This window comes from Apodemus sylvaticus, chromosome 9 (assembly GCF_947179515.1).
Source record: "Apodemus sylvaticus chromosome 9, mApoSyl1.1, whole genome shotgun sequence".
In the NCBI taxonomy this organism is placed as follows: domain Eukaryota; kingdom Metazoa; phylum Chordata; class Mammalia; order Rodentia; family Muridae; genus Apodemus; species Apodemus sylvaticus.
The window spans coordinates 50,151,969-50,166,068 of NC_067480.1; the positions used below are offsets into that span (position 1 = coordinate 50,151,969).

The 14,100-nt window shown below is 44.6% G+C and overlaps 1 protein-coding gene across 9 annotated transcripts in view; it reads left to right on the forward strand.

Annotated features, from left to right (window-relative positions):
• Ino80d (INO80 complex subunit D) overlaps positions 1–14,100 on the forward strand; it is a 61,644-nt gene that overhangs the window by 9,927 nt on the left and 37,617 nt on the right. For 7 of the 9 annotated variants that reach the window (XM_052191914.1, XM_052191917.1, XM_052191913.1 and 4 more), the window contains 2 exons: positions 9,494–9,585; positions 9,693–9,939. In XM_052191914.1, coding sequence (XP_052047874.1) covers positions 9,722–9,939 — 218 coding nt within the window. In that variant the 5' untranslated portion in view covers positions 9,494–9,585; positions 9,693–9,721. The remainder of the gene's footprint in view (positions 1–9,493; positions 9,586–9,692; positions 9,940–14,100) is intronic. The other 2 variants (XM_052191921.1, XM_052191920.1) reach the window with 1 other exon arrangement.

The window sequence follows — 14,100 nt, forward strand, 5'->3', positions numbered from 1 at the left end:
GGCCTAGCATAGATGAAGTCCCAGACTCAAGCCTCAGACACAAGGAGGGGCTACTTAATAATTGCAGTACATGTGACACCCTTGGAATAGACAACATGGAATTAAGAGTTACTGTTTGTGGGCTGAAGAGATTAGAATCCTGAACATTGTCCTCTGACTCTACAGTGCATGACGTGGCACACACACACACCCTTCCCCCAAAATGTGGTGAAAAATAAAAATTATTATTTATTTAGATCCTATTTAGATTAATTCAGTTTCTAGTAAGAGTCTGTGTTGGGGGCTGGGAAGATGACCTAGGAAGTACAAACCTGATCCAAGTTCAGGTTCCTGGAACCCATGTTAAATACAGTCATAGCATGTGTCTGTAGTCCAAGTTCTACAAGGGGAGAGGGAGGTGTAGGTGGGACTCTCCTGGCAACTTGCAGGTCAGCTGGCCTGGAGCATGAAGTGCTGTGGAGGGTGAGGACGGATGCCAGACCTGTCCTCTGACCTCCATACACAGCCGTGACAAATATCTACAGAATAAATAGTTTATAGAACTCTGTGTGCTGAGCATGCGCCATTATGATCTGCTGATGCTTCAAAACTGTTGGCTCTGTGGAGCTTGTCTCCTAGCAAGGAAGATGGCAGGGTGTCTGGTCACCACCACAGTGTCATGGAAGTCTAAGCAGAGCCGTGCCAGAGGACCTCAGAGGAGTGGGACAGACGCAGCTGTAGGCAGGCTGTGAGGCGACTACTGAGGGGTTCGTTTGTTTATGTTTGAGACAGAGTCTTACTATGTAGTCCTTGCTTTCCCACAAGTCCCAATGTAGACAAGGCTGGCCTCCAACTCACAGAAATCCTTTGCCCTTGCCTCCTGGGTGCTGACAATAAAGGCATGTGACACCATATTTGGTGCCTGATTGTATTTTAAAGATGGACTAGTGGGACAAAGAAGTGGCTCAGCAGCTAGGAGCATGGAGCAGTGTTCTTGCAGGAGCAAGTTTGGTTTTCAGTATGATGCTGGGCTTACACCTGCCCATAACTGCAGCTACACCAGCTCCAAGGCCTTTGCTCTCCACAGACACTTGTACTCTCATGTGAAATATAATTAAAAAAAAATGGATGAGGGCTGACCAGAGAAAAGGGCACCACAGAGAAGTAAATGGGGAGACCTGGTCTATTATTCTGCATAGATGAAGCTGTCTGTTCTGGGTCTTGGTGAGCGCACAGGGGCCCTAGGTGTCCAGAGTTGTAACAGCTCACCTGAAGTATCTGGTTCTTTTGAACATATCTCATGTGTGGGTTATAATCTTCTAAAGGAAGAAGGCATGCTCTTACTGTTACAGTCGCCTTAGCTACTGGAGAGCTGGCCTTTTCATGAGGGCTTAATAGTCAGTTCTTGCCATTGAGTCTAAAAACATGAGAATTTCTTTAATAATATGTTGATTATTTAAAATTAGAAAATAGGGACTCAAGCCTCACTATGTAGCTAAGAGGGAGAAGGCACTCGCTGCAAAGCCTTGTGAACTGAGTTTAATTCCCAGAACCCACATAGAGGGTAGAAGAAAACTGACTTACAAAAGTTCTCTGACCTCAACATGAAACTTTTTTGGTATTCACATGTGTGTGAGCTTGTCTACATACACACACACACACACACACACACACACACACACACGCACGCATATGCACAGAGAGAGAGAGAGAGAGGTGAGGTAGGTGGGGGAGAGAGACAGAGGGACACACATAGAGACATACACAGAGACACAGAGATAGACACACACATACAGAGACATACACAGAGACACAGAGATAGACACACACATACAGAGACATACACAGAGACACAGAGATAGACACACACATATAGAGACACACACCCATACACAGAGACACATACACGGACATACACAGAGAGACAGACACAGGTACACACATACATAGAGAGGGAGGGAGAGGCATGATGTCACACACTGAGGTCCCAACACTTGGAAAGTAGACTTAGGAGGATGAGAAGTTCAAGATCATCCTTGGTTACATAGAGACTTCCAGGCCACATTGAGTTGTGATCTTCTCTTAAAAAGCAAAAAAAAAAAAAAAAAAAGATAAAATTAGAAAGAGATATTTATTATAAAAGTAATTGTGTTGTAAACAAATAGCGTGATGAATATTTTATTATTTTGATTGTTATTATAGGATATTAAAATATTTTAAAAGCATATTTGTTTGTGTGTGTGGTCCTGGGGATTGACTGAAGTCAGGCTTGGCAGTACTTTTTAAAAAGTAGCAAGTACTTTTTACCTGCTGAGCCAACAACTCACTGTTCCTGTTAAAGTATATTTTACTACACAGAATTTTTTTTTTTTTTTTTTTTTTTTTTGGTTTTTTTGAGACAGGGTTTCTCAGATACTCGCCTGCCTCTGCCTCCCAGAGTGCTGGGATTACAGGCGTGTGCCACCACTGTCTGACCACAGAATATTTTTTTTAAGTGGGGCCTTACTACATAGCCCTGGCTGGCCTGGAACTTGCTATGTGCATCAGGCAGTACTCAAACTCATAGAGACTGTCTACTTCTGGGTTAACCATGGTAATACACTTAAATCTGTGTTTCCCTCCTCTAAAGCAACCCAAGAAACCAAATAGAAACTCCGTGACTGCACAGCATCATAGCCAGGCAGTGAGAGTGAGTGGTCTCAAGTGTAGTGATCTTGAGGGAGTGTCAGAGTGACCGCCTCCTCCGGCACAGTAGGGGAATGGCTCTCCCCCAAGGAGCTGGTGCAGCCTGAGGGCAGACCCTGCACTCCGCGCTTGGAATGGAAGTCTGGCCTGTGGTGGACTTTCAGGTGGGCGGAGGAGGGGGATCTTAGTTGAGTCATTTTACAAGACATTGAGAATAGAGGAAGGAGAAACTGGTAGCTAGGAGCTAACAGTTGATGATTTTTGTCACTTGAAGAAAAAAATAAAGCCTAAGATTTCCTTTCCCCTGCCTCTGTCATGTGGGTGCGTGCTGTGGGAACTAGCCAGCCAGTCTCAAGGGAGGAGTATTTGTGATGAGCACTTCCAGAAACTGCAGAAAGGTGAAAATTATCATCCGGTCGCTCTCCATGGTAGGAGGTAGACGTGAGATGTTGCTCTTCTGAGGATGGAGAAAAGATGGGATAAAAAGCCCAAGAACTAATGTGAAGGCAGCAGGCATTAAAGATGGGCTGGTGCCTGAGAGTTCAATCTCCCCAGCCGGGCGGTGGTTGTGCACGCCTGTAATCCCAGCACTCTGGGAGGCAGAGGCAGGCGGATTTCTGAATTCGAGGCCAGCCTGGTCTATAGAGTGAGCTCCAGGACAGCTAGGGCTACACAGAGAAACCCTGTCTCGAAAAAACCAAAATCCAAAGAAACCAAAAAATAAAAATCTCCCCATTATACAAACAAAAAGTCACCTTTTTGTTACTGTTTTGTCAAGACAGTGTCTCTCTTGAGCCATGGCTGTCTTGGCACTTACTTTGTAGGCCAGGTTAGTCACAAACTCATGAATATCCGCCTCCCTCTGCCTCCCAAAGTACTGTGGATTCTACATGTGGTCATGAAGGTCACTTTCAAAGCAGTGGGTGATAGGGACAAACTAAGAAAACTAAGAAAGGCTAGAGAACCAAGCGTGGTGGCTCATCTGGTGATCCTAGAACATGGGAGGCTGAGGCAGGAGGATTGCATGAGTGTGAAGCCACTGCCCTGGCCTATAGGTCCATCCAGACGGAGGATGAGAGACTGGGATCTGAAGTAGAAACTTAATGGCTCTTTAGAAAGTTGGTTGGCTCGGATGGTGTTTTGCTGGTATAAACAGTTGAAAGAACATTTTGCTGAAACAGACACAGGTGAAAAGATGTTCTGCTAAAACAGATATGTAAAAGGACACCTGATGAAGGATTCTTTGGTAAAGACACCCATGCATTGGTCTGCCTTACACTGCATAGTTGAGCTGCATTTGTCGGGACTCCATAGAGAGAAACACCAAAAAACTTCCGGCAGTGTCCTGGCAACTTCTTGCCACTTGGACTGATTGACCAAGTGATGTCGACTAAGACAAACACACGTGCTGAGATGACATGGGTGAGAAAAGACCTGTAAAGAACACACAGTGTTTGGAGGCAGTGAGGTTGGTGAGGACGGTAATGGAGACTGAGCTTGGCTTGCTTACACAGCTATACAGCACTTGTTGGCCTGAGGAAGGCTTCACTGGTCTTTACTCTGCTGAGAGCTTCTCTTGTCAGCCCTCTGCCTCTTCTGCTGCCTCTCGCAGAGGTGGAGGCCTGTGGCTCTGTTAGGTAATGTCACCGATGATCCATGGTTGCTCTCCCGACTCTACTGGATTGGACTGCTGGTGAATTCCTGAAGTATTTGCAAGTGGATTGAGCTGCTGCTACTGACCTGTAAACTAAACTGCCTTTTTCCAGACAACACAGATGAGAGTTGCTCCAAAGAACTGTATCTAAACAGGTCCACTTCCCCCGTATCCGTTCTTTTCTACTACCTCTGATGGGTGGTGGGCTAGAAGGGAGGTTAAAACGTTTAAGAACCATCATTAAAAATAAGCTTTAAAAAAATTAAAGTTACAGGGACCCTAGAAACCTAGTTGATTAATAAGTGAAGGTGTCGACAGAATAAACAAGGTACAAAAACTTCAAAAAAGAAAACAAAAAGGGTTTTGAAGGCTGGAGAGATGGCTCAGTAGTTCAGAGCACTTATTGCTCTTGCAGAGGAGCCTGGTCCAGTTCCCAACACCCACATAGTGCTTCACGCCATAGTCAGCTGTAACTTAAGGTTCATCGGAGCTGACACCCTCTTCTGACCCCCGTGGGCATGCGCATGGTGCACAAACATGGATGCTGGTGAAAACTTCATATACATAAAATGAATACATCTGACAGAGAAAAGGGTTTCTTCATGTCGAGGCCTTGCTCACTATGCAGCACAGACTGGCTTTGGCTTTTGGCAATCCTGCTTTCCCTGGTGCTGGAAATACAGGTCTGCACTACCACACCTGGCTAGAAAGGTTTTCAAAGGGAAGTGGGGTGTCATGGCTCAGGCCTGTTTATTTTTTCTTTGTGCTGTGTGCATGTAGATGTAGACAGTCTTGTGTATACATTCACATGAGTGAACTCAGGTGCATGCTCCGGGAACAGATGACCACAGGGTAGGTCTTCACCTTCTGCCTAATTTGAGACAGGGTCTCTTGTGTGTTTGTTGGTTTTTTGTTTTTCTTTCTTGCTGCCCTTGCTAGGATAATGACTTGAGAGCTTCAAGGGCCCCCTCCCCCCTTGTCTGTGCCTCCCATCTTCTGGTAGGAGTGCTGTGATTACAGATATGTGCTTCTGCATGTGGATTTTCGAGTATTCTGGGGATTCGAACTCAGGTCTTCAGATTCGTATAGTAGGTGCTTTACCCACTGAACCATCATCTTGGCCATGTAAATAACTTAAAAAAAATCTTACATGTAAGATAATTTTTAATTAAATTATTTAATTAAATTTTAAAAATTACATTTATGGTGTATGTATGTGCACACATTTATGCCACCGCACAAATGTGGATGCCAGAACAGAACTTGCCAGAGCCTGCTCTTTCCCTCTGTGGTGTGAGTTCCAGGGATGGAGCTCAGGTGCTTAGGCTTGGTGACTAGTATCTCTTCCCACTGAACCATCTCAACAGCCCCGAGGGTGACTTTTTAAGAAACCGGTAGATCTTCAGCTGGACTTGAATTTGAGAGTTTGGTGGTGGATGGATGGCATGGACGTGAGCATTCTAGTCATTTGTTGACCTGCTTTCACTTACCCTGTCTTCAGTACCCAGACTTTAGGGCAAGGAGAATTTGTTTTGAGACAGTATCTCTTGTATGCCAGGCTAGTCTGTAAGCGACTGTATAGCTGGGGATGCTCTTGAATTTCAGATCCTTCCACCTCTGCCTCGTGAGTGCTAGGAATACAGGTGTGTACCAGCAGCATCTGGTTTGGGCAATTCTGGGGATAGAGCCCAGGGGTTTGTGTAATAGGCAAGACCTCTACCTCCTCAGTCCAGCCTCTAAAATTGATTGACACCCCCTCCCCCACACACTTTGCTAGGGATTTCTGGGGCCTGGAGGATGCTGTGGCCCAGCTTCCTAGCCATGTGGCACAGCTCCAACTCTGTGGAGCCTTCGAGCTTCTTGGACTACATCCTCATTCTAGAGACAGCAAAACTCACTTTAGTTCAGTTCGTCTTTCTTTCGCCCTAATAAGGTGAAAGAGAAAGCTCTTACTTTTGCTCTGCATTTGTGCATGGCTAGGTCTATTAGCCTATGTGTTTTATTAACTACACTAACAGTTTGGGATTTGCTTTGTCTTTGTGAAGTCTGAGACCCTGACTCTGCAAAATAGGCTCATTTTATTGTTACAGACTGTACGGTGCTGTGTAATCTGCATTTTATCTTCTGTGTAGTGAATGTTCTTTCTCTAGGAGCATATAGTGTCCCTTGTTCTCACTGGCAGATGGAAAGACAGTAGCTCATGCCATACAGTTAACATTTGTGAATAGTTTCTGTTTCTCCAGAGCTTAGCATGTGTTAACCATGATCCTTAGCTCAGTCCCTGTATTACCATTGGATCCTTAGAACCTAGAGATGATAGTGCTACTGCTATCCCTGCTTTGTGGATGAGAAATCCGAGATTCTGAGAGGTTAAATGTTCAAGCTAACAGTAAGTGGCAGATTTTGGACTCAAACATCCATATCTTCTGGCGCAGTCATTTGTGTGTTATCCTGTTCATTGGTGTGAGGCATTTCTGGGTAGTTAGTGTCCCCTAACTCTGCCCTTTCTTCCCTCTTGTAGCGTGGGTTTTTGTAGTACCGGGAATTAGATTCCAACTTCGCACATGCTGAGCATCTCCCACCACTGTGCTGGACTGGCAGGAACAGAGTTTGTTTCTTTTTTTCTTTTGAGACAGGATCTCATGGCCCTGAACTTTTGATCCCCTGTCGGTGTTCATCTTCAGAGTGCTGATTTTAGGCCTAGGCCTGACTGTCTCACCGTACTCTCTCATGTAGTGCTAGGATTAGACCCTGGGCTGGGTGCTAGGTCAGCATTCTGCCACCTGAACTTCATCTGCAGTCCCGGATCAAGTGCTTTATTTTTCTCCCCAAGGTAGGGGGATTTTTCAACGTAATCCTAGCTAGCTGTCCTGAACTCACTTTGTAGACCAGGCTGGTCTCGAACTCACAAACATCTGACTGCCTCTGCCTCCCCTGTACTAGGATTAAAAGCTTGTGATAGCATGCCCGACCTCATATGGTTTTAAAGGGAGAGATAAATTTGAAGTCTAAGCTGTCATCCACCATCTGGGTGACTTCCAGAAGAGTTGACGTTCTGTTACCTCACTGATGGTTGGACCTCATAAATTAGGTTCAGCTTGTTGCTATAGACTGTAGTGTTATATAAGTGCTACATTTGGTCTTTTTGTGTGTCCTAGTGTAGCAGATACTGTGTAATTTCTCTTTCATTTTCTTAGGGAGTATTGGGTTAGAAGATCTAAACCGTGATTAGTCCTTTTATTTATTTAACTGGCTAAGAGCACTGGACCAACTGGTGTGAATGTGGTCGACTAACTCAAACTTGGATGAAACTGGAAGAGTTCAGGTTTGGATGTGATGGCTATGGCACACAGAACACTAGAAAAGCAATAGCAGTGCATTGTTTTACATGTATGTATGTATGTATGTGTGTGTGTGTTCTCCCAAGAATGCCATGGTGGGTGGGCATAGGTCAGAGGATCACTGTCAGGCGCTGGTTCGCTCCTCCCACTGTGTGGATCCTTGGGATTGAACTGAGATTCAGGCTTGGTGGCAGACTTGATCAGAGTCATCTTGTCGGCCCAGAAATAGCACCTTTTAAAAACAAAATTTGTTCTACTTTATGTGCATATGTGTGTATGTATGTGTATATTTTAATTTTTCTTTTAGGCATGTGTGGTGTGTGTGTGTGTGTGTGTGTGTGTGTGTGTGTGTGTGTGAGTTCATTGTGCCTCAGTATGCAAGCCTAAGGCTGATGTCAGAAGTTTCCCTCAATTGATCTCCACCTTACATGTTGAGGCAGGGTCTTAGTCTTAGGTACACTGCTGGTCTCACTAGCCAGTTTTCTTGGGGATCCCCTGTGTCTGCCATAGGAATCACAAGAGGTCATCACATTCACCTGGTATTTTATGGGTTCTAGACAGCTGAACTTTTGTCCTCATGTTTCTATAGCAAGTGCCACTGAGCCAAATCCCCAGCCTGTCCACCCTTTTGAAAATACCCGTGTAGTCTATATTGGCCTCCAACTCCTGCTCTTCTACTGCACAAGAGCTGGAATTTTACAGATGAATACTGTCGTGTCTGACTTAAAGTTTTTATTTTATCCTGTCTATGTGTGTGCTATGTGTGTGGGCATGTGTGTTATAGTGTGTACATGGAGGTCAGAACAACGTGTGGGGAGTCAGTTGAGTCCTCCCGCATTGATGTGGTTTCCAAGGGTAGACCTGAGGGAACCAGGCTTGTGCTGCAAGCCATCTCACACCTGCTCTCTCTTTGTCCTCTTCTTCCTTTATTTTATTGCTTTTATTTCTTTATTTTTTTGTGTGCTTGTGCATGCATACATGCCATGGGTGCCTTTACTTGAAACTAGTTTGTTTCGTTGTAAATATGCTTTTCCTGTGTACCCCTGGATGGCATGGCCAGAACTCTATCTAGAACAGGCTGGCCTTGAGTTAGAAGTAATCCTCCTGCTTCGTCTTCCCAAATGCTGGCATATTAGGTATCTGACACCATAACCAACTCTGTTTTGTATTTCATACAAATATTTTTTAACAAATTGCTAAATATTTTGTCAATTTAACAAAAAATGTAACGCTTTGGAAGAAACTATTTTTGAAAATTTGTATTTTTTGTTTGTGTATGGGTGGGTATTGTGACTGCATGCGTGCCTGTATACCGCATGGGCACCTGGTGCCCTTGGAGGCCCTGGTACTGCAGATACAGATCATTGTGAGTTCTGTGGAATGAGCCCAGGTTCTCTGGAAAAACAGCCAGTGTACTTAACTGCCAAGCCTTCTGTCCAGCTCCCACTCTTTCCCCTCACTTGATACTGAGTCTTACTTAGACCAGGATGGCTCAAACTTACCGTATAGCTGAGGATGACCCGGAATTCTGGTCTTTCTACCAGCATCTCCTAAGTGATTATAGGTGTAGATCATCGTGGAATTAACTTGATAGAAGAGGCCCTAGCTTTGAGCCACCTTGAGCTAGTCACAGAATGATATGATTTGGTTTAATTTTGGAGAGTGACATAACACATTTTATAAAGCCCCCTTTTCCTGTTGGATCTGATCCTTGGAATACTAGATTCTAATCTGTCTACCAAGCTAGGAATGGTGGCGGCATGGAAATATTTTGTGTTCTGGTTGAGCTGGTTTTGTTCATGTCTGTGTTAATGAGGCCTTTGATATTTTGTAGACAATCTGCTTCTTCTTGATTGAGCAGCATTCCAAACTGTGGTACCCCTGGGCTCTCTTCACGTTGCTGTGGTGCAGAAGATTTAAAATCAGGTATGGCTGAGAGGTCACAAGCCCCTCAGTGAAATTCTCCACCTGAGTCTGCCGTACACTCTCTGATTTGTTTATCATCTGGGTTTCTTTTTGTGGTGGCCTTTTAGCTGATGTTCACAAGGAATAGAGTCACGTGATGTATGAAGGGAAACATATACACTTCTCTGAGGTTGACAATAAGCCCTTGTGCTCATATAGCCCCAAACTGTGCAAGCAGCGGCGACTCAACGGCTACGCTTTCTGTATCAGACACGTTCTGGAAGACAAGACTGCCCCCTTCAAGCAATGTGAATATGTGGCCAAGTATAACAGCCAACGCTGCACCAACCCCATTCCCAAGTCAGAGGATCGCAGGTAAGGGCTGGAGCGGACCACTCGGGTGCGCTGCCTGCCAGTCTCTCCCTTTGTCTGATACTGGGTCTTTTCAGTTCTTTTCAGGGGGTTAAATTTCAGTGATTAATCCTGGGGCTGTTCCAAAAAACTTTGGAATACTTCTGGGGTTAAGAAAGCAGTTGTTGTTGTTGTTGTTGTTGTTGTTGTTTTTGTTTGTTTTTAATAAAGCAGGACACTTTATTTTAAGTATGTTTAAATATTTTCTTCTTTTATTGATTTCATACATTTCTAGACTTTGTTTGTTTGTTTGTTTGTTTTTTTGAGACAGGGTTTCTCTGTGTAGTCCTGGCTGTTCTGGAACTCACTCTGTAGACCAGGCTGGTCTCAGATGCACAGAGATCTACCTGCTTCTTCTGCCTGTCTTTTAGATATTTAAGAAACAATTTTTTTTCCTAAAAGTTTCTGCTCACCCGTGCGGTGTCGGTCTGTCTGGTGTGTGGCCACAGGATAGGAACTAGCTAAGTGCTACTGTTAGCATTAATTTGGATTTTGGAGGGAAAATGCCTGAATGAAGGGTAATAAAAGATGTATTAGTTGGAAAAGAATTTAAAATAATGAAACCATGACACATGTCTAAGTTGTGTTTGGCATTGTTTTCTCATGTGGCCTTTTATGGTTAAAAAGAATCCCACATATATTATGTTTATGAAACTGTATTTTCACTTTTTAAAAAAGAATTATCCTCTTTATATTTTTCTTGCATTTTCATATTTAATTTAAAAAATTATTTTTAGTCAGAAAAAAGCTAATCCTTTCTGGTTTACAGGTCACCAAATAATGTCACAGACTGTCAGGGAGCAAAAATACTGCAGAGGCCTGGAAGTCATTTAGTCAGTGTGAGGAGGGAATCACGTTCTTAAGCTGGCACTGTCCACTGTGGCAAACATCTCTCATGGGTGGTTGCTCCCTCTCAAAGCTGAGCACTCGGCCTTAGCAAAGTGTTCCACAGCTGCAGGAGAGCGTGCGTGCGTGCGTGCGTGCGTGCGTGCGTGCGTGCGTGCGTTCGTGCGTGGCTCCCTTCTGCATGGCTGTGCATTACAGAACCATTCTAGTATCACTGAAAGTTATCTGAGACAGCACTGTCCTAAACATTCTGTCTCAGGGCTGAGAGCCCCTGCCCTCTTCAGTTGGCACCTCTTCCTGTCTTCATATGCTAGCTGTAGACTGCAGTCTGTCTGCATCCCCAACCTAGGGAGAAGTACAGGGGCCACATTCAGTATGTGGAAATTTCTTGGCAGATGTGCAGATACTGACCACAGAGCTAAACCTAGGGTTTAAGACTTTAAAAAGGAGCTCAGCCGCCTGAGGGAGAAGTGACCAGCTCACCAGATGAGCCAGGCTCAAGCCAGCTCTGGGAATGGGGCAGGTTCTAGGATTGCTGTGTTCTCAGCCCTCAGCAGGCGGAACTGCTGGAGCAGGGTGTGTCAAGGCCTGTGTCTGAGAAAGGGCAATTATGGGCATCACACCTTCCATTAAGGATCTTGGCTGCTTTGCTTTGTGTCTTAGCAAATGAACCCTTTTCCAAACCTCAGTGGAAGCCAGACTCAAATCTTTTTCTTCTCCTTGTCCATTCCCACACCATAGCGATGGAGAACTCCTCAGGGGTGCAAGCCGCAGGAGACTAGGGTAAGGGCTTTGGCTTTGGGAAACCTTTCCTGGGGTCATTATTACAGAATAATGATGAAAATCTGGCTGAGCGGGTGGTGCTGGAGTCATCCTGAGGGGAAGCAAGAGACCCACTTGAAGTTAGAGGAATACCTCGGAGGTCCTTACTGGCAGGGCAACGGGAAGGGCGTGTCCGGAAGCAGCCAGGCTTCACCTAGAGTCAGGCTGGCTTCTTAGGAGAGTGCCACGGTTACAGAAAGTAAGGCTGGAAGGGGCATGGACATCCTGGGACTTTAAAGGCTGCACCCTGGCAGCGCTGGCAGTGCTGGCCTTTGGGGAGGCGGGCGCTTAGTGATCGCCCGCCTGGCTCTGCGCCTGCTCCTAGACAATCCATTGCCCCCCTCGCCAGCTGGATTTATACTTTAAGGGCAGACTTATCACAAAATCTGTGAATTTATACTTTAAAAACATTGTGCTATTTCTTAATTTATATTTATTCATTCATTATTTATTTATTTAGGGGTTTTTTGTTGTTGTTTTTTTTTTCCTTTCTTTTTGAAACAGTGTTCCTCTGTGTAGTTCTGGCTGTCCTGGAACTCACTCTGTAGACCAGGCTGGTCTCAAAATCAGAGATTCTCTTTTTTCTGTCTCCTGAGCACTGGGATTAAAGGTGTACGCCACCACCACCTGGCTTCATTGTGCTATTTTTAAGAAATGAGTTGTACTTGGTTATCGTTTATATTCCTAGGAAAAATACTTCCATGTACAGTCTCTTCATACTCTTTTTCATTCTCTAGATCAGTGATTTTTTTAAAGATTTATTTATTATGTATAAAGTGTTCTGGCTGTATGTGTGCCTGCATGCCAGGAGAGGGCACCAGATCCCATTACAGGCGGTTGTGAGCCACCATGTGGTTGCTGGGAATTGAACTCAGAACCTTTGGAGTAGTCAGTACTCTTAACCTCTGAGCTGTTACACACACACACACACACACACACACACACACACCCGTCCACAGTGATCATTCTTGAACACAGTTTTAGATACTATGTTAGGACAGAAAGTTTAAACACGCACCCTCCTTCCGTGTGCTTGCCCACATTCTTTAAAGTAAGCATATGTCAACCTGCATAAATGGCCAAAAAAGAACGGCGCCTTCTTTATGTTGAGTATTTGTCGGTTTTAGTGTGAAATGGATGATCCCCATAGATAGAGAGCCTACCAAAATGAGCACACATTTGGGGTTTGGGGGTTTGGGAATTTCTGTGAGCACATGTGGCTCCGTTTATAGTGCCTGAAAGTCAGAAACATGGTTAGCAGAGCGAAGAAGAAAACGTTAACTCAGGAGTGCAAGGGACCTGTGCATGGAGCACGCAGCGCTTGGCTCCCGGGACCGAAGCTAGTCCCTTTCCCTGCCCATGCTGGGACTGCTTAGCTTGGCCACTTAGCTGCGGTGCCACAGCAACTTGACTTCAAGGCAGGCTTACTGCCTGGACCGCCTCCTGGGCCACTGCGCTGCGCCCGCCCGCTGTGCTCCTGGAGAGCCCAAGAGTTTCTGAAGCATCTATTTCACCTGACAGACTTCTTTTTTTCTTCTCAGAACAAGATAAGAAGGGGAAGGGGTTTTACATTTCTATATTGAGAGAATTAGTACTAAGTGTACATCCTATTTCAAAACTATTCCATGACTGTAACTGCAAAAAAGACTTTTATTGTTTGTTGTTGAAATACTTAATTCCGACTACACCACCTTAGACCATTTAGTTCCCTGATAAAAACCACACACAACCTTTATATTTCCAATAATATAAAGAACTGGGCAGCTGCCTGCCATCTATGTTGGAATCTACTTTCCCATCACTAACTCTGAGCTTCACTTTCTGGGCTTCTTCTGGGCTGCTCCTAACTCCAGCCCTCGGGGCCACTGCTTTTTCTTCACCCCTTCTTCCTCCTGCCTTCTTCCCCTCGTGGCTCCTCTCCCCCAAGCTCCCAAAACCTCGCCCACCTCTGTCTGTTCCGCCCTGCCATGGCGTCTTTATTCATTCAGCATTTTACGTGCAGACTCTCTTCTATGGTACAACCATTAAAATACAAGTAGCATTAGGCCAGCCCACTATAGTTGGTAGTGTTATTTGCAAATAAGCTAAATAAGAATTAGAAAGAGGTTAATACCCTGTTGTTTCAAAAATCCAGGTTGAATTCATGTAATAATATGTTTAATTTCTATATAAATGTTACTAGTTAAATCATAATTATTTGGAAAAATTAATCATTTGAAAATAAGAATTTATTTTTGTTAATACAATCATTCTTTGAAGACTGAAGAATTTGAGGTGTTCTTATTTACTATCCTACAAAACAACAAGCTTTAGCTGACAGAGTCAGCTAGGCATGTTAACAGCTCACTCCAACAGTCCCAGTACTCAGGAAGGAGAAAGAGCAAGGCCAGTCTGTCCACACAGCCTCCTTCCCTCTGGTCACTGGGAAAGTGAGTGCTGTCATATCCTATAATCTCT